The 25672-nt window shown below is 35.7% G+C and overlaps 4 protein-coding genes and 1 long non-coding RNA gene across 5 annotated transcripts in view; 3 read left to right on the top strand and 2 right to left on the bottom strand.

Moving 5' to 3' along the window:
• LOC127520852 (hemicentin-1-like) overlaps positions 1-10966 on the top strand; it is a 44141-nt gene extending 33175 nt beyond the window's left edge. Inside the window, exons 4-5 of the mRNA XM_051909508.1 lie at positions 9796-10113; positions 10424-10966. Of these exons, the coding sequence (XP_051765468.1) occupies positions 9796-10113; positions 10424-10431 (326 nt within the window). The 3' untranslated portion in view covers positions 10432-10966. The remainder of the gene's footprint in view (positions 1-9795; positions 10114-10423) is intronic.
• On the top strand, positions 237-5202 carry LOC127520854 (uncharacterized). Its single transcript, XM_051909511.1, has 6 exons — positions 237-428; positions 892-1206; positions 1399-1710; positions 1884-1940; positions 4191-4502; positions 4882-5202. Exons 1-6 carry the CDS (start codon positions 371-373, stop codon positions 4887-4889), a joined length of 1062 nt encoding a protein of 353 aa, XP_051765471.1. The 5' UTR covers positions 237-370; the 3' UTR covers positions 4890-5202.
• A 2176-nt stretch (positions 10967-13142) lies between the features above and the next one.
• LOC127520853 (uncharacterized) lies at positions 13143-16980 on the top strand. The gene is made up of 6 exons (XM_051909510.1): positions 13143-13682; positions 14198-14515; positions 14717-15025; positions 15131-15427; positions 15517-15660; positions 15837-16980. The coding sequence occupies exons 1-6, from the start codon at positions 13634-13636 to the stop codon at positions 15848-15850; spliced, it is 1131 nt and encodes a 376-aa protein (XP_051765470.1). The 5' UTR covers positions 13143-13633; the 3' UTR covers positions 15851-16980.
• A 2590-nt stretch (positions 16981-19570) lies between these two features.
• LOC127520865 (uncharacterized) lies at positions 19571-20517 on the bottom strand. The gene is made up of 2 exons (XR_007932221.1): positions 20037-20517; positions 19571-19960 (listed from the first exon to the last, which is right to left on the bottom strand). It is a non-coding gene; the product is annotated as an uncharacterized LOC127520865 (long non-coding RNA).
• Positions 20518-22958: 2441 nt separating this feature from the next.
• On the bottom strand, positions 22959-24586 carry LOC127520211 (SLAM family member 5-like). The gene is made up of 4 exons (XM_051908154.1): positions 24556-24586; positions 23996-24313; positions 23526-23813; positions 22959-23422 (listed from the first exon to the last, which is right to left on the bottom strand). The coding sequence occupies exons 1-4, from the start codon at positions 24584-24586 to the stop codon at positions 23295-23297; spliced, it is 765 nt and encodes a 254-aa protein (XP_051764114.1). The 3' UTR covers positions 22959-23294.
• Positions 24587-25672: the final 1086 nt, after the last annotated feature.

The raw sequence follows: 25672 nt of genomic DNA, 5'->3' as shown, positions 1-25672 counted from the left end.
TACACATGCACAGTAAGATGATTTAACCATTTTTGAGACTTTTGGAAAACACTTGAAATGTTTTTGTGGACGGAGACACATTACCAAGTCTGTTTATTTCTGCTTTATTCACACTGGTTTTGACATAAACTTTGACTTAAACAGCTTTAGAAAACCTTTACTGATCACCTGAACTTTGCTTTTTCCTGGTTTTGAGTTTGAAAGTGTAGGATCAGCAAAAGCTTGTTGATTTTAGTTATGTAAAAGAGGATGGACGTCTGAGAGTAAACTGAGAGTCAGATGAGGATTCACACACAACCAGATAAATATCACAGTCCAGTCGTGTTTCAGACATTTTAAGGGTTACTATTGAGAACTTTTCAGTGAACCGATGAAGAAAATGTTTCTCAGATTAGTTTTGTTCTGTTTGAGTTTGTGGCGTCTGGATGGTGAGTTTTTAATGTTTTTATGATGTCAGTTATCTCTTTTCTGGTACCATGTTATAATTTAAATTAGTAAGAGAGGATCCACATTTAATGATATTCTTATATAAAAATAATTAAACTGTGATTTTACTGACAGATCAAGTTTGAATTCAGGTGTTGTGCCGAATTCTGTGACTGTATAGACGCTGTATTGAGCTAATTCTAATCCCAAACCTAACCATAACTCTACTATGAAGAGTTACATTATGGGTCTGGTCACAGAATTCGGCACAACTTTTATTTGAGTAAAACTCTCTCTTTACTTCTTTTCTTTTTTATTTAGTTGTTGGTCCACATAAAACACTTCTCCTTTTATTCAAGATATTATTCACTAAACATTTACTTAATTAAACATTTTAATGAAGGCTTCATTGAACTAACTTCAAGTTATTTAAAGCTTAAATCTGTGACAAACTCTGTTCTTCAGGTGTGTTTGGTGATGAAGAGATGTTTATAAATGAGGGAGATATAGGCTTTCTGGACACTCGTCATATTGATATTAAGGATGATGATGAGATTCAGTGGATATTTGGACATAAAATCCCTTTAACAGCTACATTCAACAAAGAAACCGACAGAATCACTGTATACGATGATGTTCTTGATGGGATCTTCAGAGAGAAACTGAATCCGACTCATCGTGGATCTCTGATCATCCGAAACATCGGAACTGAACATGCTGGAGTTTATCAACTACTGGTCAACCAGCGAGTGAGGATTTGTTTCCATCTCTTTGTCCGTGGTGAGTTAAATATTTGTATTTACCTGTTTCATTTTTTAAATCACCTGAAACTATTAATTCACACACTATTTTGCTCCTTTTGTGTCTGTTCTGTTGTTTTATATTAATTTCTAAGTTACATTTCAAGTTTGTAAACAAGTTATTTAAAAGCCTGTCTCTGTTTGTTCTCCATGTGTGTGTTTGGTGACGCAGGAAAGCCAGTGTCTGTGATGGAGGGAGATTCATTTACTCTGAACACTAGTCTCACTAAAATGAAGGATGGTGATGTGATTCAGTGGTGGTTCTGGAATAAATACAATTTAATGGCCGAAATCAATGTAACAGCCAACAGATTTACTGTATATAATGATGTTTTTAATGGGATATTCAGAAACAGACTGAAGCTGGACAATCAAACTGGATCTCTGACCATCACAAACATCAGAACTGAACATGACGGAGATTACAACCTTCAGATAACTGGATCAAAAATTTTGTTTAAAACAATTAGACTTTCTGTCAGTTGTGAGTAGAGCTCATTTGTCCTGTCTCTCAAATATTCTTATTTTATTATGTTTCCAAATTGAATTGCTGAATCAATTTCTAGTTTGAAATGACAGATCATATAAACACTCACACAACACAATAAAAATAAGATTGTTGATTAGATTTGTTAATATTTCTCTCATGTTTTCCAGCTCCTGGCATCAGCAGAGACTCACTCAACATCACTCAACTCTGTCACACATGTTCAGGTACGGCAGCGCTGATATTAGTGTTTATTACAATGATTTATGGAATTCTTGATTCTGATTGGTCAATCACTGCATTCAAATATAATAAACTCATAATCTTTGTCCTCCATACCAACACGGTTTACCTGCAACTTTCATGTCTCTTGAGACTTGTGCTCTCTGGATTCATACATGTCGACCAACACATCAAATTTCCCAGTGTTAAATGAACACTGTTCAGGGTTTATATGAGTCCACACTCATCAGAGTGTTATAAATAACACTGGAGCAGTTTTGAAGTTGATTAGGTAATTAAGTGATGATTGAGCATTAGTGAAGATGCCTGATGTTAACAAGCAGAATCACTGAAGGAAAGAGAAACACAAGAACTACAACTGACTTCAGCCACAGGATTAGATGAAATCAAGTGAAGATAAAAGTAGTGATGGCGAGATGAAGCCTCATGAAGCATTGAAGCTTTTCAGCCAAGTGGTTCACGAAAGGGTTCGTTTCTCGAGGCTTCATTTGCTCACAATACCACCTGGTGGTCAAAGAGTGTAAAACAAGCAGATACATTACAGATGACCTGATGTGATCTGTGATACACTTTATTTTGCGCCAGTTAAGGCTTAGAATAACGGTGAAGAAAAAATCAATTTCCACATAGACTAATCTATTTATATGAATATAATGTGTATTTTCTGGTGGTATATAATGATTGTATAACATAACTGTGTAATAAACGTATTGGCTTCAAATGAATGGGACTAATAAATGTGTTTAAATAAATTCTTTGGTCATAATAGGCAGGAGGGGCGATTATTATTATTCTAAAAACACATTTTGAGGGGGTTCCCATGAGTCGCTTATATATATGTCAAAATGTCAGGCCAATATTCGAACCGCATCCTGAACCAGTCAGGTGGAAGCGAGGCTTCGAACGTCATCAATGACGTCATTGGTCTAAAGCGATACGAGCCTCGATACGCGCTTCCGGGATTTCTCGACACACGCTCCGAAGCCTTGGCACAGAACGTAACATCACTAGATAAAACACATTAAATCTCTCAAGATCTGATTAAACAACAATCTGTGTGTATTTAGATGGTATCCTTTCTTTTTTTCTTTTTAAAAAAAGGTGAACAATTATTAATATTTTTCATTATGATTACCAGTGATAAATATCAAGACTCTGAGTGAGATCAGTAAATGAGACTATTACATGAGGATTACATCCTTATATTCAAGCCAACATCATCTGATCACATTTTCTTTTACTGTTCTTGCCATAACAAACACAGTTACAACAGCCAGAGAAAAAAATAACGTTAAAAAGTCGAGTCAAACTGCCTAACTACAGCAAGCACTAACCACTGTAATGGTGACTTCAACCAGAACTTATTTTCAATATATCATCAACATCTAAACCTCTGTTAATTCTCAATAAGAACTGCTGTAGATGAATGACAGAAATAAAGTCAGTCTGGTTAGTAATAAGTGAAGCTGATAATGTGGTTTGTGGAGTTGTTTAATCAGATCTTGAGAGATTTAATGTCTTTTATCTTCAGTTGATTTCATCTAAGGTTGTGGCTGAAGTCAGTTGTAGTTCTTGTGTTTCTCTGTCCTTCAGTGATTCTGCTTGTTAAAAGCAGGTGTTCATCATTAATGCTCAATCATTGCTTAATTATCTACTTAACTTCAACACTGATTCAGTGTTACCTTTTTACACTGAGTGTGGACTCATATAAACCCCAGCAGTTAGGATTTTGCTGTGTATAGAGGTGCGGTTTAGTTATCTGAAGAATATTTAAGCAGGCATGAAGAGGCCTCTAGATAGGTCTTGTCATGTATGATGAAGCACACGGGTAGACAGCATTGTTTTGTCTGATCGTGTTTGTTTGCCCAAGATGACGAGATGCAGTATAAATACAGGGTGTGTCTCAAAAAACTTTAGGGCACCGATAAGAGAGTCGGCCATTTTAAGAGCAAAATCCTTTCATCGGTGATGGTGATTTTGAAACAATCTTTGAAACCTTTGTAAATCATTTGTTTTAAACCAGTGATTTGGAGCACGTATCAAACTGCAAAACTCACATGATTTCAGTAAACAAGGCTTCATTCAAAGATTCATTCAAAATCACCATAAAGATGCAATTATTAATCCAAATGTCTGTTTTGTTGTGCAGATATTATTCATTTTAAATTTCAGACTGTTTACTTTAGTTATTTAAAAGTCTTACTCTTGTTCTGTTTGTGTGTTTGGTGATACAGATGCAGTGAAGTCAGTGTCAGTGAAGGAGGGAGATTCAGTCACTCTAAACACTAATCTTACTGAAATACAGACAGATGATCTGATCCTGTGGAGGTTTGGACTGAACAAATCACCCATAGCTAACTTCAATAGAGCATCCAGTAAGATCTCTATAAATGATGTTGGTGGGAGATTCAGAGACAGACTGAACCTGGATCATCAGACTGGATCTCTGACCATCACAAACACCAGAACCACAGACTCTGGACTGTATGAAGTGACCATCGAAGGAAAGAAAGAGATCACATACAGATTCAATGTTTCTGTCTCTGGTGAGTCACAATTACAGTGTCATTTGTGCTGTCAGCTTCACAATAATAAAGGATTTTTACACAAATAGTTATTTTTGCAATTATTGAAGCACTTTCTTTACACATTGTTTTTTTTAAATTAGTCTTTCATTTGGTCATTTTTGTTTTTCCTCTGTCACAGTGTAATCTTGTTATATAAAATTGTGTATTTATTGAGCTGATCTCTGTTACAATCCCAAAATACTCAGTTTGCTTATTTGACACTTATAATGATGTTCATGTCCAGTGCATTATCAATCCTCATAATGAATTTCTGTCTTGTATTATTTTTCATGATCAGGTTTTGTATCTGTAACATCAAGTTTATTTTTCTCCTTTTGTGTTTGTGTTTGTCTGACAGGAATCTGAGATGACGGAGGAGACGTACACGTGTTTCAGATCAGAACAATGATCAAACTCTGTCATTCTGTTTCTCACTAATGATGTTCTGATCACAACAACTGCATCTGCCTTTACAATCTCTTACTGTTTCAAATATAATCTCAAAGTTTTGTCATTTATATTTCCTCTAAGTGATCTTTAGTGAGTTTATTGTGATCCTGTATAATAAATACTGTAGATTATCAAAGAATGCTTTAATTATTTAGTATAGCATGCATTTATTTTCTCTCTATGTATCTGCCTGCCCTAATCAATAAAGTTTTCTCCATGTTTTATTGCATTTATTATGTCGAGCGCCCCCTGGAGGAATTGGCCTGCTAACTTTATGACTATTTTAATGTTCAGCAGAACACAACATATAGAGCTTTACATGATTAAAACATCATTTGTAAATGTACATTATTGTTCAGCTCATTACTCCTTTTCTTCTAAAACATTTATTTAATGGGTAACACTTTACAATAAGGTTCATTTGTTAACATTAGTTAATGTAACTAACATGAACTAACCGTGAGCAATACATTTGTTACTGTATTTACTAATCTTCATTAATGTTAGTTAATGAAAATACAGTTGTTCATTGTTTGTTCATGTTAGTTCACAGTGCATTAACTAATGTTAACAAGATTTTAATAACGTATTAAGGCCGGAACACACACACACACACACACACACATATATATATATATATATATATATACACACACACACACACACACACACACACACACTACTTTATACATGAATTAATGCTTAGAGATGAACTTAAATCCTCTAAATTTTTGTAAAATACACAACCACTGGTTTACATACTTTCCTTTGTTTTTAATGAGTATTTTACAGTAAACTCATGACTCACACCTTTAAAATAACAAATATATATCACCTGATCATCTTTGTTTCTGGCTTGCTTTTGCAACAAAATATGCATTTTGATAAACACTGATACAAAGACCACAAAGTGACATAAAAACCAAGAGTCAGACTGCCCAACTAAATGGAACAATGATCACCATAATGGTAACTAAATGTTTTTAATAAAGCATTAACATCTAAACCTAATTAATTCTCAAAAAGACCTGCAGACGAATGACAGAAATAAAGTCAGTCTGGTTTGTAGTAAGAGAGATTTAATGTATTTTCAGTTGATTTCATCTAAGGCTGTGGCTGGAAGTCAGTTGTAGTTCTTGTATTTCTCTTTCCTTCATTATCATCAAGTGCCTTCAATAATCAAATGCCACTCAATTAATCACTTAAGTATCTAATTAACTCAACTTCATATGAACATTAAGCTGTCTTAATTTAACACTGGTGATTTTGCTGTGAGATCTCTAAAAAATTCCTTTGAATATGCTTTAATCACAGCCAGGAGGATCTCAGACGGATTTCAAAGAGAATCCCATGAAAAAAACAAAACAAAAGTACAACAGTTTATAGAATAAGTGCATGACAAAGGTGACATGATCTATTACATTAATTTTCACTAATATATTTGGCTTCTTTATATGTGCAATTCAGCAAACTCTCCTCTGTTACTTGGTAAAAGCAAGTTTGGATTTCTTGATACTTCAGCTTGTCATGAGGTTACACAAACCTAGACAGCTGTCTAGTTCTGTTTCCTCTGTTGTTATTACAACACACTTGGCCCACGTGTTGGAGACGTTCAGTTTTCAAAAGCCTATAAATCTGCATGGAAAAGGAACGTTAGTTGTAATTAATAAAAAATGTACACGCTCTACTTTTGTTTTGGTTCCTCTCAATGTTTCTTCCCCATCTGCTTGAATATCTTCATTCATCCTCAATTTTCCAGCTCATCTGCCTGTCATGAGAAAAACACAGAAAAAGCATCGAGAGTGTAACATTGGACAAGAAATGCTGTGATAGACGATGTTTCATTAAAGATATGCATATTGAATGTTTAGAAAAGAGACTAAAGCCCAGATAGTCTCCATAAGCTTTTATACATTGCACACATGCACAGTAAGATGATTTAAGCATTTTTAAGACTTAAAAAGCACTAGTGTGGACAGAGACACATTACCAAGCCTGTTTATTTCTGCTCGATTTCCACTAAACTTTGACTTAAACAGCTTCAGTAGACCTGTTTGCTGATCACCTGAACTTTGCTTTTTCCTGGTTTTGAGTTTGAAAGTGTAGGATCAGCAAAAGCTTGTTGATTTTTGTTATGTAAAAGAGGATGGACGTCCGAGAGTAAACTGTGATGGAGGTCAGATGAGGATTCACACACAACACAAATATTACAGTTCAGTCGTGTTTCAGACATTTTAAGGGTTACTATTAAGAGCTTTTCAGTGAACCGATGAAGAAAATGTTTCTCAGATTAGTTTTGTTCTGTTTGAGTTTGTGGCGTCTGGATGGTGAGTTTTTAATGTTTTTATGATGTCAGTTATCTCTTTTCTGGTAACATGTTATAATTTAAATTAGTAAGAGAGGATCCACATTTAATGATATTCTTATATAAAAATAATTAAACTGTGATTTTACTGACAGATCAAGTTTGAATTCAGGTGTGCCGAATTCTGTGACTGTATAGACGCTGTATTGAACTAATTTTAATCCCAAACCTAACCATAACTCTACTATGAAGAGTTGCATTATGGGTCTGGTCACAGAATTCAGCAACTCAACTCTGGAATAAGACTCTCTTTTCTTTTTATTTAGTTTTTGGCCCATATAAAACACTGCTTCTCCTTTTATTCAAGATATTTATTGGTGTTTGTAGTGCTGCAAAATATTATTCACTAAACATTTACATGAACATTTTAATGAAGGTTTCATCGAACCAACTTCAAGTTATTTCAAGCTTTAATCTGTGACAAACTCTGTTCTTCAGGTGTGTTTGGTGATGAAGAGATGTTTGTGGTTAAGCTTGAGGGAAAAACAGTCTTTCTGAGCACTGGTCTTACTGATATTAAGGATGATGATGAGATTCAGTGGATATTTGGACATAAAATCCCTTTAACAGCTACATTCAACAAACAAACCGACAGAATCACTGTATACGATGATGTTCTTGATGGGATCTTCAGAAAGAACCTGAAGCCGTCTCATCATGGATCTCTGATCATCCCAGACATCAGAACTGAACATGCTGGAGTTTATCAACTACTGGTCAACCAGCGAGTGAGGATTTCTTTCTATCTCTTTGTCCATGGTGAGTTAAATATTTGTATTTACCGGTTTCATTTTTTAAATCACCTGAAACTATTAATTCACAAACCATTTTTTCTGTTCTGTTGTTTTATATTATTAATTTCTAAGTTACATTTCAAGTTTGTAAACAATTATCAAGTTGTTTAAAAGCCTGTCTCTGTTTGTTCTCCATGTGTGTGTTTGGTGACGCAGGAAAGCCAGTGTCTGTGACGGAGGGAGATTCATTTACTCTGAACACTAGTCTCACTGAAATGGAGGATGGTGATGAGATTCAGTGGTGGTTTTGGATTAAAAACAATTTAATGGCTGAAATCAATGTAACGGCCGACAGATTTACTGTATATGATGATGTTCATGATGGGAGATTCAGAGACAGACTGAAGCTGGACAATCAAACTGGATCTCTGACCATCACAAACATCACAACTGAACATAATGGAGTTTACAACCTTCGCATTATTGGATCAAAGGTTTTGTTAAAAACAATTACAGTTTCTGTCAATTGTGAGTAGAGCTCATTTGTCCTGTCCCTCAAATATTCTTATTTTATTATGTTTCCAAATTGAATTGCTGAATCAATTTCTAGTTTGAAATGACAGATCATATAAACACTTTGTTGATTAGATTTGTTCATATTTCTCTCATGTTTTTCAGCTCGTCTGCCTGTTCCTGGCATCAGCAGAGACTCACTCAACATCACTCAACTCTGTCACACATGTTCAGGTACGGCAGCGCTGATATTAGTGTTTATTACAATGATTTATGGAATTCTTGATTCTGATTGGTCAATCGCTGCATTCAAGTTTTGTCTCATTAACTTTGTCCTTCATAGCAACACGGTTAAAGGGATAGTTCACCCAAAAATGAAAATTTGATGTTTATCTGCTTACCCTCAGGGCATCCAAGATGTAGGTGACTTTGTTTCTTCAGTAGAACACAAATGATGATTTTTAACTCCAACCGTTGCAGTCTGTCAGCCGTATAATGCATGTCAATGGGAACTCAATCTATAAGAGTCAAAAAAACACGAGCCGCAGGGTTTAATTTGGATTTGTCTGTGGATGTTTTTTTGACTCTTATAGATGGAGTTCCCATTGCCATGCATTATACGAGTGACAGACCGCAACGGTTGGAGTTAAAAATCCCTTTAAGCTGCGACTTTCATGTCTCTCGTATCAGCGCAGACTTGTGCTCTCTGGATTCACGTGTTGACCAATAGAGGTGCGGTTTAGTTATCTGGAGAATATTTAAGCAGGCATGAAGAATCCTCTACACGGGGTCTTGTCATGTACGATGAAGCACACAGGTAGACAGCATTGTTTTGTCTGATCGTGTTTGTTCACACATGATGACGAGGCGCATATATAAATACAGGGTGCGTCTCAATAAACTTTAGGGCACTGATAAGAGAGTCGGCCATTGATTTTGGGTGTGTTGAGTCGGGTGATTTTGAAACAAGCTTTGAAATGTGAATCATTTGTTTTTTAAACCAGTGATTTGGAGCGTGAATCAAACCGCCAAAGTCACATGATTTCAGTAAACAAGGCTTCATTCAGAGATTCATTCAAAATCACCATAAAGATTATTAATCCAAATGTCTGTTTTGTTGTGCAGATATTATTCATTTTAAATTTCAGACTGTTTACTTTAGTTATTTAAAAGTCTCAATCTTGTTCTGTTTGTGTGTTTGGTGATTCAGATGTAGTGAAGTCAGTGTCAGTGAAGGAGGGAGATTCAGTCACTCTAAACACTAATCTTACTGAAATACAGACAGATGATCTGATCCTGTGGAGGTTTGGACTGAACAAATCACTCATAGCTAAACTCAATAGAAAGTCCAGTAAAATCTCTATATATGATGATGTTCTTGATGGGAGATTCAGAGACAGACTGAACCTGGATCATCAGACTGGATCTCTGACCATCACAAACACCAGAACCACAGACTCTGGATTTTATGAAGTGACCATCGAAGGAAAGAAAGAGATCACATACAGATTCAATGTTTCTGTCTTTGGTGAGTCACAATTACAGTGTCATTTGTGCTGTCAGCTTCACAACAATAAAGGATTTTTACACAAATACTTATTTAATAAGTATTCATTAAACAATACCACTCTTGCAATTATTGAAGCACTTTCTTTATACATTATTGTTTATAATGTGTAATGAAAGTATTGTTTATATTGTTTATAATGATGCTCAGGTCCAGTGCATTATCAATCCTCATAATGAATTTCTGTCTTGTATTATTTTTCATGAATCAGGTTTTGTATCTGTAACATCAAGTTTATTTTTCTCCTTTTGTGTTTGTGTTTGTCTGACAGGAATCTGAGATGACGGCTGTGACGTACACGTGTTTCAGATCAGAACAATGATCAAACTCTGTGATTCTGTTTCTCACTAATGATGTTCTGATCACAACAACTGCATCTGCCTTTACAATCTATTACTGTTTCAAATATAATCTCAAAGTTTTGTCATTTATATTTCCTCTAAGTGATCTTTAATGAGTTTATTGTGATCCTGTATGATAAATACTGTAGATGCTTTAATTATTTAGTATAACATGCTTTTATTTTCTCTCTATGTATCTGCCTGCCCTAATCAATAAAGTTTTCTCCATGTTTTATTGCATTTATTATGTCGAGCGCCCCCTGTAGGATTTGGCCTACTTTATGACTATTTTAATGTTCAGCAGAACACAACATATAGAGCTTTACATGATTAAAACATCATTTGTAAATGTACATTATTGTTCAGCTCATTACTCTGTTTCTTCTAAAACATTTTTAATGGGTAACACTTTACAATAAGATTCATTAGTTAAACATTAGTTTTAGCGTGACATTAAACATAAAAGAAAAATGTCTTGTTTGTCTTATGTTATATTATCTCTTCATTTATCATCTCCTGTCTTTGTAAATATAATTATATTTAAGTTTAAATTATTATAAGTGTTTAGTAAAGTTTTCTCACTCAGAGGTTCAAGAGTCTCTCCATGTTTTATTACCATATAGACTGTATAAAACATGGATGTAGTGTCCGTGACGTCACCCGCAGGTTTCTGAAGAGCATTTTTGACGCCCAAAGTGGGCGGAGCCAGTCGTCGCCATTTTGGCAACGCGATCACTCCCGGATAAACGAAAATGGGCAAAGAGGCGGGATGTGAGTGGAGCTGAGGTGCCTGGTTGCTGAAACCTCGCCCACCTAGCTCGATGTGACCAAGTTAGCTCAGGCTAAGGAGCTATCTATCTAAGACACTATCTAAAATATTAATAAAGATAACAAATTATACATCATTTGAAAGTTCTAAGGGTTTACTGTCAATCTACAGTGTCTTTTTTACGATATAGATGCTCCAGCAACAATAATATTGTAATTTGTGTCAGGTGTGCCAATGACAACACGCAAAATCAGAACGGGACTTCATACCTTTGCAATGAAAGGTACGCGAGATGAATCCAATCCGTCACACTTGGGTAAAATTGAAAATTGAAAAACATCCAACAGCACTTTTTATCCGCAAAAGCGTTAAATCAATGAAATATTGATATATTGTCCATTGTTTGCATCACATTTCTTCTGAATGATCTGCTCTCCATCATCGTTCTTCAAGAAATGATGCAATCTGAGCAGCGTTTATATTGTAAAACTGTATATGATCGTATACATTAGACTCTTACAAACAAATGAGCCCACGTCCAAAGTATATTTTTCAAAATAGTGCAGCAGTTTTAGTTATAATATCCAAGCAGTCGGATTTTGTGGTGTCTTGAGAGGCATATTCTCCAGCCATTGTCATTGTAGTAAATCTGACAGACAAAACTTTTAGCCAACGCCAAGACGATCCAACAACATGTTTATCTTCTGCATGTGTATGGAAGGCCAACAGAGCCAAAACATATGAAACAGACGTGTAAACGCATAATTACATCTTAACACGTAAATGATGTGTTACTGCTTAAATCACATGTTAAGATGTAATTATGCGTTTACACGTCAGCTTCACATGTTTTGGCCTTGTTGGCCTTCCATACATATTGAGCTACTTGGTCTGAAAACATGAAAGTATGCCTACAGCGACTGATTTGGCTGATCGGATCCCTGCCGCTCACACATGCTCGCATCATTCTCTTTCTATGGACCGTGTAAGCCGCATTCACCGGTTCTAACTCTATAGCTACACAAACTCTATAGGGGTTAACCAGAGCACTGCAATAATTTCACCACACATTGCGCATCTGTTCTCTGCACGGCATTTTATTCTTTCTTCTGTGCGCAGCTTAGAGGGAACAATAGTCTAAACATAGCAGACAACAGGAGCATTTAAAATGGGTGCATTTTTTATTACACGGTTTTGTGTTCCTCTTGTCAGGGTAGGCTATAATCGATGGTCTATTACTGCATCGATGCAGATTCATCCACGTCCACATCGTGATGCATCATAGAAACTATTAATCTGGACACCCCTATTAATCAAGGTCTATGTTTGAGGTTTGCCTCGTATCAGGGAAGAGGACTTCAAACATGTATACATGCTGTTTATGAGTTTTATTTGGCATCCATACCCAGTGAGCTCACGGGATGTGTATTCCTCTGATGTAGGGGAATGCTACAGTATTGTTATCGATAGTCATATAGAGCTAGCAGAGGAGCGGTCTCAATCATTCATCGCTGTTTAAGCCGTCATCCAACCATCACAACTGACGATGCTGGAGAATATGGACTGAGTTAAATATCAGTTTCACTTGTTTTGTTTATTACAGCTTATTGCAGATCTACGGAAGTATCTTATTTAGATGTTGTTTTATCCTTAGAATTATTATACCCAGATCTATTTTTAACATCAGATTGTTTTAAATGCTCTAATTTTAATCATCTTGGTTCCTCTCGATGTTTCTCTGTCATCAGCAGTAACTCTTCACAATGTTCATCATCATCATGTTCATTGGTGTGTTCAGCTGTGAATGTGAGTCATGTGACTCTCTCCTGGTACAAAGGAAACAGTGAATGACTATGTTACACGCCACTGGGGAAATCAGTGGGTTGGCGGGTTTTAATGTCAAGCCCTGTTTATAAATATATTTCCATTGTTTTGTTAAATATTAAGTTGAGGGTACAGAGTTGAACTCTTATTTATTCCTCTTCTTGAAAGAGTGAAATCTGAAGCTCCATCTCAACATTAAGATATCTGATGTTCATCTCAACAGCTAATGACCTGAAAAGCGAAGCACTCGCAGGATCTCATGACAAGATGAAAAAGTTGCTTTAAGACATTTTTAACACTGGTTGGTTTATTTCTGATGAAAATGATGCAATCGGTCTACTGGAAGTTGGGGCACAATTAGACATTGTGAAATCATCAACAGAAAAAGGCTAAAAAAAGGTTGGTGACGACACTTTAAAATGTGTGGTCATTTTGAGTGATAGTAAAATTGCTACAGAGCAGCTTCACATCAGCTCATCTGTCATTTTATTACTGAACCAGTTTCAAAGAGTCTTTTCATATTTGTGGACTGAAACCATTGAAGAAAATGTTTCTCAAATTAGTTTTGCTCTGTTTGTGTTTGTGGCGTCTGGATGGTGAGTTTAAATGTGTTTTTATGACTTCAGTTCTTTCATTTCGGGTACCATGTAATAAATTACTGGTTATTAAATTAGTCAGAGAGGATCAACATTCACTGTTATTCTCATATACTTACTTTACTTTATACTTTATTTGTCCCTGTTAAGGGAAAATTGTCTTGGGCAATACAGGTGAAGAAATAACTGTGATTTTACTGTCAGATCAAGTTTGAATTCAGGTCTACTCAGTTATTATTCATTGTTTGAAGAAAATAATAAAAATATGAAGCTCAGATACTCATCATCATTAGTTTTAGAGTGACACTAAACATTAAAGTAAAAGTGTCTTTTTTATTTAGTTACTGTTCACCATATAACTGTACTTCTCTTTTCAGAAACCATCACCATCTTTGTACTGCTACAGAATATTGTTAACTTCACATTTAAATGATTAAAAGTATTTTAGTAAAGCTTCATCAAACCAACATCGATAGATTTTAAAGCTTTAATCTGTAAAAAACTCTGTTCTTCAGGTGTGTTTGGGTTTTTGGAAGTGAAGTATGTGAAGGAGGGAGATTCAGTCACTCTGAACACTGGTCTTACTAAAATAAAGGATGATGATGTGATTCAGTGGAGATTTTGGATTAAAAAGACTTTAATAGCTGAAATCAATAAACGGGCCGACAGAATCACTGTATATGATGATGTTCTTGATGGGAGATTCAGAGACAGACTGAAACTGGATCATCAAACTGGATCTCTGACCATCATGAACACCACAACTGAACATGCTGGACGTTATAAACTACAGATCAACAGTGTGATCAAGAGTTTCAATCTCGTTGTCTATGGTGAGTTATTTGGTTTTTTACCTGTTGTTTATAAAAAATTAATTCAAACACCATTTTGCTTCTTTTACGTCTGTTCTGTTTTTTTTTTTTATAAGAATACATTTCAAATTATTTACTTTCATAGAAAAAAAAAAGTTATTTAAAAGTATTATTTTGTGACAAACCCTATCCGTTTTTTTCTCTGTGTGTTTGGAGATACAGGTGAAATATCAGTGCTGGAGAAAGATTCAGTCACTCTAAACTCTGATCTTACTGAGATGAAGGATGATTGTCAGATTCTGTGGTGGTTTGTGAATGAAAACACTTCAATAGCTGAAGCCAATGTTACAGCCGACAGCATCACTGTATATGATGATGTTGATGGGAGATTCAGAGACAGACTGAAGCTGGACAAACAATCTGGATCTCTGACCATCACAAACACCACAACTGAACATGCTGGAGTTTATGTGCTAGTACAGATGACTGGAGAAAACCCGTCATTGAAGACATTCAGAGTTTCTGTCTATGGTGAGTAAAGATCAAATATTCTTACCTTATTAACTATTTCCACACACTGGACAAAAAACTTGATTAGGTTTGTCCATATTTATCTCTATTCTCTGATGTTTTCAGCTCGTCTGCCTGTTCCTGTCATCAGCAGTAACTCTTCACAATGTTCTTCATCATCATCATCATCATCATCATGTTTATTGTTGTGTTCAGCTGTGAATGTGAGTCATGTGACTCTCTCTTGGTACAAAGGAAACAGTTTATTGTCCAGCATCAGTGTGTCTGATCTCAGCATCAGTCTCTCTCTACCTCTGGAGGTGGAATATCAGGATAAAAACACCTACAGCTGTGTGCTGAACAATACCATCAGCAACCAGACTCAACATCTGGACATCACTCAACTCTGTCACACATGTGCAGGTACGGCAGTGCTGATATTAGTTGATGTCAGTGCTGATATTAGTGTTTATTGACTGATCTGGTCTCAGTTTGATGTTTTTATTCCTCAGACTCTGTCCACTGTTGTGGTTCTACTGAAGCTGTGATCCGATTGGTCCTCTCTGCTCTGGTGGGCGTGGCTACTGTCATTATTCTGGTTTATGACATCAGATCCAGAAGAGCTGAACGAGATCAAGCACATACTCACACATCAGGTACATGATTGATGATGTCAATTAATTTTTTAATTTATGGGTTTATATGTTTATCCTTTTCAGAAAGTGTTAAAGTCTAAAGCAGAACTTTAATTTCTTCAAATGTGTTTTTTATTCTTCTAGTGTTTTTGTCATAATAAATACTGATGATTACTTGAGCTTGCTCTCTCTTTCAGTGTCTGATTTTTAGGCTTTCTGAAACACTCAATGGTGCAACTTGGACTGTGTCCATGTAGCGAACTACACCATGGATCACCCCTCTTGATCCACGGCCACCTTGAAGCTTTTTATTGCAACTTCTTTTATGTTATTGTTGACTCTTTTTTCTTGTAACCCTCTAATATGAGCACAGTAAAAAAATAAAAAAAAAATCATTCACTCAACGTAACTTTTTGAGTTACGTTTTTGCACTGACTCTGTTCATTTGTATTTACTTAAAATATTAAGCATGTTCAGCTTGACAAATTTAGTTATTTTGAACTTACTGTTTTCAATACCAAAGTTCATGTTCATGTAACCTAATTTGGCTTATTTTATTCATTCAACCAAATAAAATTATTATTTTATTTAAATTGTTATTTTGTCAATTTTAAATAATCCTTTTATTTCAAATGTTTCATCCATGTTCTGGATGAGAAATGTATTCTTATTTAAATTAATTTCTACTGCAAATAATAATTGATCTGAATAGGAAAAGGCACATAAAGCACATTTTTAAAATAAAATGCCCTTCAAAAAAGAGAGAGATTTCCTCAGCATACCACAGCACAACATATTTGAATAGCATGTGCATAGGAGCACAACAGAACGCAATAGAGAATTCTGCCGTCTCTAGCTATTTTTATTTAAGAAAATCAACATATTGACTTTCTCAGGGAGCAAGTCATAAACAAAAATCAACAGGCTGAAGAACACTTATACAAGGAACCTTTGCCTATGGTTTAAAAATACTATAGCAAAACAAAAAACAAACAAACAAAAAAAACTAGGCAATGTAAATTTATTAAAGACAAGTAAAACATTCAGTAATTAAAAAAGGACAAATAAAAAATTAGAAATTAGTCAAATTAGTGCTTTTATAATCTGAAGTTTTTTAATATGTGTAAAGCAGTGAAAAATCCCAGCATGCACTGTGGCATGTATAAATTATCACCACTGTTGAGAACTATATGACAAGTGTTGATGCCTAAGTGTGTATGGGTAGAGGTAGTAGTTATTCATTTTCAGCACTGACAATTGTTTCAAAAATTTGTTTTTACAGTTTTGTTACTCCTGAACCTCAGTCAATAAACCAAAAAAAAATGCCTTACAAGAACAAAATGCTGGTTGGATTTTTGAATCTTTTCTTTCTGCTTGTTAACAGCAGGTGTTCATCATTAATGCTTAATCATCCCTTAATTAATCACTTAATTATCTCATTAACTTTTAGGGTTGGAGCTAAACTATGCAGGAAAGTGGATCTAGAGGTCCGGAGTTGAGGACAAATTAGTGCAATTTCACAGTTTTGCAAATGTGAAATTGCATTTTATACAATTCAATAAACACGTAGTTAATATAAGCGACTTACATTTTTGATGCAATATTGTCTGTTTTTGGCCAACAAAAATTTATTTATTTTTGTTCAGATATCAGAACCTTTGCGCATCTACAAGCAACACACAGCTTTGTTTCGAATGATTCAATGATTCATTTACCCATTTAAGACTCGGTCTGCATCTCAATGTCCATACTATCCATCCTAAATAGTATGTGACATTAGTCATATTCAATACTTTTTAGGGCAGATAGAGTGGATATTATGCAGATTGGGATGAATGAATCAGCCGTTTGAATGATTCACCTGAATGAATAACCCAATTACTTTACTAGATGTACGATGTTAGTTATTGTGTCATCACAGTATTTGAAAAGGGCATAGATTTTATTATAATATTCAGTCAATGCACTTGAGGATAGTGGGTATACAGAACCACCACTGGCCTATCAGTGGGAAACGCAGTAGCCACTGGCAAAAGCATAGTGACTTAAAAGTCAAGGGTCAAGAGTCCAATTAAAGAAACACTGAACTCCATAATGGTGACTTAAAAATTGTGATTTTCTCCTCTGGTGATTCTGCTTGTTAACATCAGGTGTCTTCAATAATGGTCAATCATCACTCAATCAATCACTTAATTATCTCATTAACTTTAACACTGTTTCAGTGTTCATTTAACACTCTTATTGTAAGACTTTAAGGCCCGGATACATAGACAGGGCTTGGCCTAAACCAGGATTAGGCCTTAGTTCAATTAGGATATTTAAGTAGCTTTTATAAATGTACACTAGAAAGGAAAAAAACAACAAAAAAAAACATTACTGGTGTGCATCTTGAGACAAAACAATGGCTCTGACATATTTTTCAGTTAAAACAGCTCAAACATGTATTTTAGTCTAGGACTAGCTTAAGCGTTGTCTGTGAAACCGGGGGTTTCACTCTTGAGTGTGGTCTCACATATACTCCCAGGAGAGTTAATTTAACACTGGAGTTTTTGCTGTGTACCACTTGGCTGAAAAAACTGTATTAATTAGCAAATCCAGGTGACTGGAACAAAATACTGAGGAGGACTTTTACTTTCTGAACCTGGACTTTACTCCTCTGCTTACATAACATGTATCTGGTATGAATATAACGCATCTAATTATAATGGAACGGATTATTATTGCCACTTCCATAGACATAAAGTTATGTTTTGATTGTTTTACTATTACACATTAAGTGTTCACAGTTTTATGTTAAGAAATAATCCTTTTCATTGGATTCAAATGAAATAAGCTGATAGTTCTAACACCGTATAAATACCAGTTTATTTTTTAATGTCATGTGTGTTACCATGATGGTGTTTAGAGTTTGTGTGAATGACATTATGTACCTTCAATTAGTTAGTGCTCAGCTTGTGATGAGCTTTAATTTATCATGTGATTTTCTCATCCCCATTGTTGTTGGTGTGTTACACTTAAAAAAAAAAAAAAAAAAAAAAAAAAAAAATTACTTCATTAGGTTGTTAAATTAACATTACATCAGTAAATGGGTTGTATAGGGTTACTGTACCTTAAACATATTTATGTATTGGTTTAAAGAGTAGAAAAATATACATTTTCTATAAAAATAATGAATAGGCATTATTCATTAAATTATTTATATCATTGTAGTATTGGAGTGATCACCAGATTTTCTTTCTCTCTCTCTCTCTCTCTCTCACACACACACTCCATTACTTTATATACCTAAAATGGAGCCTATGGAGGGCACTGAAGTGTAATCATTATTAACATATATTTTTAATAAAAATAACTCTGTAAATGAGTTCCAAATTACACTTATTTTTGAGCCCCCAGTTTTCAGCGCTCCAGAGCTCTAACATTGGATAGTTTGGACAAAAAGAATAGAGTTATTTCTGAATTAAATGCAACTCTTGAGTTCTCGAGTTCTTATATTGAGCAATTAGTGGTACAGTCTTTGTTAGCTGGGTCTTGAATGGATGGTTCATGCAGTTTTAAACAGCGGAGTATCAACAGAGCCCATAGCTTTTTATTAAATAAAATAAATAAACACACGTACATGTACCTAGGCTATATGCATGTGTGCATTATCACCTCATTGATTACATTCACTGTCAATAATTCACCATGACATCGATCCCTTACGGCATCAATGCACATTAAAGTCCCCATGAACCGGAAATTGCAAACGACTTTTCTCCAGTGTTGTGACGTAATATTCAAGTAAAATGGAATATTGAATAGAGGGCAGGGTTATTCTTTAGCACTCCTCTCCATCTTGTAACACCTCCTTTGTTTTTTTTCAGATGTTACTCTGAAGGGTTCAACAGATTTTTGACATGTACTGAATAAAACCTCTTCACAAAACAAATGATCTTTTAAACCCATTTTATTATCCCCACAAGTGCTTATTTACATGTGCCACAAAGTCAATGAATAAACTTAAGCCAGCTTTCTCTTTTAAATGAGTCAGTGAGGTGAAGTAAACTTAGGTGCTTGAGTTGAAGTGATGAAGATGAAATGAGCTTTATATCCACAAGGTTATTTGAGTGCGATGCAATGTTTGAAGTCCTATGATCCACCATGAGTGAGATAATCGTTCAACGTCATTTGTTGAGTCGCCCACTGTGTGAGTTAAGGCCATGTGCTGTAGCCTACCTACCAGCTTGACTTAAACTGGACTTCAAGGTCTCCTATTACCATTAAGTTCTCTCACAATGAACACCATGATACGACACACATGACATAAAAAAAGTCCTTTCTAGAAAGAAAGCAAATAGCTACCATTAGTGATCTTATTTAACAAACACAACATCAGGAATTCAATCCATACTTACAGTTGAGCAGAAACACAGAGTTCTCAAAGGACTTTAAATGAGCAAGAAGGTAACTTGAGTTCAAACCATGAGGCTTCCCTCTACCAAACAGCTACTTATTCTATGGTGGCCAAGCTTATATGCCTGGTTACCTCCCGGCACTAGCGCCCTCAAACTGCTCTTAGTGGTACTACAAGTGATTTACACACTACACACTAAGAAATCAACAATTATAATGGAGCTAAGATACAATAATAAAACAGGTAACGTCTTGTCCTTTACAATCTCTCGCTCATAGCAGACTAATGGTTGGAGGGGAGTGGTTTAAGCATCTATAACCTAAGCCGTCAAACTGACGTCATCAGAGAAGGAACGTCATTGTAGACCGGAAGTAACTTCTCAGATTTTGATTAAAGATTACCACGACAAACAATTTTTTTCCTTGTAGTAACTTGCACCACAATTGCAATTTTTCACCATGAGACTAATATGTGCTAACAAAGGAAATTTCATGATGACTTTAACTATGTTCATTATTTGTTCTAACCCACGTAGGAGGCGACGTTACATGATGTTGCACAACGTTCCCTAAAAGTTCTCTAATGGTGATGAAAATTCTGAACCTTTACAGAACATTCGGGATGTTCATAAAACGTCCTCTTTTGGTAATGAAAGTGCTGCAGTTCAAAGTTCCTTATATGACTTTAGGGGGACATTCTACTTTGGTTAATTTATGGTCACATAAGAACGTTACAAAGAGGACAATTGGGACATTAACAGAACGTTGCCATATGGTTCCCTGCTAGTTAGATAGGGACGTTTCATTCAGGACTGCGCTGCACTGCGCGACGTATCACTTCTGTGTTTTTCCTCAGACAGCCTATTTACATCCAGTGCTGTAGCAGAAGCCATTGTTCCTTACACAGAGCTTTCAAAATGACAGATTAAGGATCTGCAGACCAAGAACCAGTGTGAAAGAACTGCAGTAACATTCTAGTTTGGTCCCCTAAAAGTTCCTGTAATGTTGCTAAATGTTCTGAAAACATTCAGTAAATGTGACAGAAGAACCTAAATAGGACCAAAAAATAATATTCTAGGTTGGTCCCCTAAAGGTCCTGCAAATGTTATGGGAATGTATTGTAGACACCTAGAGGGAAACGTCCTAGTAATAGTCCCCTAAACATTCCCAGAACGTCCTGAATGTTCCCTGAAGGTCCACCAAATTACGTCCCCCAACCCTTAAATATACTCCACATCATGACTGTCTCTGAATGTTCTGGAAACTGTACTAGGCAACATCCTTAACACCAGTGGGGATGTTCTGAGAACGTAAAATTTCTAGCGGGGAACCCAGAGTCTTGTAGCCATGAACTAGCTCACCTTAGTCAAGTCAAGTCACCTTTATTTATATAGCGCTTTTTACAATGTAGATTGTGTCAAAGCAGCTTTACATTGATAACTGGTACATTATTTGGCTGCACAGCAGCTCTTAAAGAATAGTGTCAATGCAGGCAGATCAAAGCACTGTTGAATATCAAATGTCAAGTCAAATGTCAAGTGTCCCCAACTAAGCAAGCCAGAGGTGACAGCGGCAAGGAACCCAAACTCCATCAGGTGACATCAGGTGGCAGACAAGTGGCAAATTGGTGTTAAAATGGAGAAAAAAACCTTGGGAGAAACCAGGCTTAGTCGGGGGGCCAGTTCTCCTCTGGCCAACAGTGCTTTGTTACAATTCAGGTTGCTATCATAAGTCCAATAGGATCGCAACATTAAAAGTATTTATTTCAGTTCCATCCAATTGAGGATCGTATTGAGGATCACGCCGGTATGGACGGTTGTTGAGGAACTGTGTCGTGGCTGTCGTGTCGATGAGGCCCTCACAGTGGATGATCTAGTTGACTCAATCTCTGCTGATACTTCAGGGCTGCGTTGTGGTCGTGTCAAGGTGCAGGTCCTTGGTCTCACCTGGATACGGCCCGGATCCGGTTGACTACGGTGAACCTCGGGATAAACAGAAAGACTAATATTAGTGTAGATGCCATTCTTCTTCTGATGTAACGAGTACATCAGGTGTTATAGGAATTGTTCCCGGTTCCGGCTGACCTAATTTATGCAGCCTAATAATCCTTTAACGGATTTGAAAATATAAATTGGTAATGTGTTATGTGTATGCCAGGTTAAAGAGATGCGTTTTTAGTCTAGATTTAAACTGACAGAGTGTGTCTGCTTCCCGAACAATGCTAGGAAGATTGTTCCAGAGTTTAGGTGCCAAATAGGAGAAGGATCTACCACCTGCAGTTGATTTTGATATTCTAGGTATTATCAGCTGGCCTGAATTCTGAGATCGCAATAGACGTGAAGGACTATAATGAATTAGGAGCTCGCTCAGGTACTGGGGAGCTAAACCATTTAGTGCTTTGTAAGTAATTAGCAAGATTTTAAAATCTAAACGATGTTTAACAGGAAGCCAATGCAGTGTTGACAGAACTGGGCTAATATGGTCATACTTCCTGGTTCTAGTAAGAACTCTAGCTGCTGCATTTTGTACGAGCTGTAGTTTATTTATCAGGCGAGCAGAACAACCACCCAGTTCCTTACAGCTTACAAGAAAAATATTCACACATAATTTAACTTGAATAAACATAATTTAACTTTGATGAGTTTAAGTACAATGCAGGAATTGCCATAACAAAAATAAACGAAGTAAAAAAAAAAAAAAAAGTTACTTTCTGACATCAAACTTAGTTTTTCTCCTCTAGAATCTGCTGTGTCTGCCACATGGCTCTACTTTCCCGCATGTGGAATAAAGACTAAACTGAGCATGTGTGAAGTGAATCAGGTGATTTGTAATTTGTTCCTGATTGGAGAAATTGAAAGTGTTACGACTAATCTGTTACAACCATCCCGGTCTCCCCCTATATCAGTTTGATAAATAATATTCAGTTTTCTGTTCAATTCTACAGTGATTTATTGGTATGACAAATATTTTTACATTTGTATTTGCGGGGTTGCTGCATATAATTATAACACAAAATAAAAAGAACAACATCACATAAATTAAGCAAAAATGAAAACAGTATAATTAACAGAGAAATGTAAAATGGATGGTATTAGAATAAAAGTAAATATTGCAGAATATTCGTTGTTTTGGCCACCAGATGGCCCCAATACACCAGATTCAGGTAAAGAAGATTTTACGATCCAGTTCAGTTTCATATTGTCTGATTAAAACTCTAATATATGCCACAATATTTTTAATATCTGTTCTGTTTCCTCTGTTTAACCTCTTGTCGATCTGACGTCATTGACCAGAAGAACAGCAGCAGCAGCAGCAGCCACGCCCATCAGAGCAGTGACGACCAATCGGAGCACAGCTTCAACAGAATCACAACAGTGGGCGTGGACTTCTGAAAAAAAAAAATAATGATAAAATAGAATTGAGATTTTCAACAAGCTGTCACAAACTCAAAATCAATAATTCAGTGTATAAATGCATCATTGCTGTCGTACCTGAACATGTGTGACAGAGGTGAGTGATGTCCAGATGTTGAGTCTGGTTGCTGATGGGATTGTTCAGCACACAGCTGTAGGTGTTTTTATCCTGATATTCCACCTCCAGAGGTAGAGAGAGACTGATGCTGAGATCAGACACACTGATGCTGGACAATAAACTATTTCCTTTGTACCAGGAGAGAGTCACATGACCCACATTCACAGCTGAACACACCAATGAACATGATGATGATGATGAAGAACATTGTGAAGAGTTACTGCTGATGACAGGAACAGGCAGACGAGCTGAAAAACATGGAAAAATAAACAGATATATGGATACATTTACACAACAGTTTCAGTTCAGTGTGTTGAGTGAGTGTTTGTACATTCTGTTACCTAAAAAAAAAAATGATTCAATGATTCAAAATGTTGATATAAAACAAGCTTACAGTATGTAAAGGACAGGACAAATGATCTCTACTCACTATAGACAGAAACACTGAATGTTTTATTTGTCAGTTTCACTCCTCTTATCTCTAGTTGATAAACTCCAGCATGTTCAGTTGTGATGTTTGTGATGGTCAGAGATCCAGTTTGAGCATCCAGCTTCAGTCTGTCTCTGAATCTCCCATCAAGAACATTATATGTGTTAAAGATGTGGTTCTTTTCCATCATTTTAGCTATGAGAGAGTTTTCAGCTCCATATTTCCACAGTATGTTGTCTTCTTCATCTCTTTCAGTAAGATCAGTGTATAAAGTGACAGAATCTCCCTCCATCACTGACACTGAATCACCAAACACACCTGGAGAACATGAACAGGTTTTGTTAGTTTATAAATCCTGAAATCAGCTGTAGTTTTTTATTATTTTCATGTGAGCTGAAGAACATTCACAACAGCAGCAGAGACACAAAATGACAGGTGAGACTGATGAACAGATGTTTGTGTGAACCTTTGATCTTTCATTTGTTTTAAAGTTATATTCTGTAGTTTATAGTTTAATTGTGCTGGATACTTCATAAGACACAAATGTACTGTTTTATCACTGTCTCTCAAGCTCTCAGGGTTACTGCACATTTTGAGTTTTGTAGCTGTATTTATAAAATTATATATTTTTAGAAATTTATTTTTTAAAGGATAAAAACGGCCTGATATTTGAAAGCAACTGCAAGGAAAGTTTTGTCTTTCTAAACCTCCATGCAGATCATAAACAGACTTTTACATTCATTAGAGATTTCCATTATTTCCCATGACTTTTAATTTTATTTTTATGACATTTCTAGACTTGGAAATTTCAGTTTCTTCAACAGAGACCTGAATTCAAAGTAAGCAGATCTCACAATATTCATTATTCATTTAGTACATTTAGTACAGCCAACGGAAATAGTCTAATATGCGGCAGCTTTTTCACTAAATTAAACCAAAAAATATATTTATATCTCACCAATCAGCCTCCAGCAGCACAAACAGAACAAAACAAGCATGTGAAACATTTTCTTCAGCTGTTCAGTGTCTGATGAAACTATCTGTTAAAAACACTCAAGCTGGTGTGAATCCTCCCAGAGTCTGACCCTCCTACTTTCACTCGCTGCACTGCATACAATAAAATGTTATAGTTATACATAGTTATCTTATTAAGACTTAACTGTTCTTAATTGATTCTTTATTTTTGTCATTTAACACACTCTTTGTAAATGTCTGACTGTTAAATGGCTAAAAGAATATTGTGTGAACAGTGTATAAACTACACTTCATGGTAAAATAGAGCCTAACTCTAGTGATTTAAAATTTGTTGTGTATATTTGTATATTTATTCAATTGTCAATTTCAGTGTATGGAAAAATGAAAATAAATAGTTAAACCTGTCTGCCATCTCACAGTAGCAGTTTTACTGAAGTTCATCTTCTGAGTCAAACTGAAACCTGCTGCGGTCTGATTCCTGTCTTCAGCAGAGACTCTTCACAATGTTCATCATTATCATTGGTGTGTTCAGTGTTCATTATTAATTGTTTATTCCAGAACAAAACTACACATGAATCTACAGTGTTTTTCGTAGATAGGAGCATGTAAGGGAACAGAAAGATCAATTATCATTTTGTAAATACACAAAAAATGCAAAAACTCAGCAGTAAAAACATGAAAATGCTTCGATGATTGACAATT

This window comes from Ctenopharyngodon idella, chromosome 10 (genome assembly GCF_019924925.1).
Source record: "Ctenopharyngodon idella isolate HZGC_01 chromosome 10, HZGC01, whole genome shotgun sequence".
Taxonomy (NCBI): Eukaryota; Metazoa; Chordata; class Actinopteri; order Cypriniformes; family Xenocyprididae; genus Ctenopharyngodon; species Ctenopharyngodon idella.
This window is presented reverse-complemented; position numbering and strand designations above follow the sequence as displayed.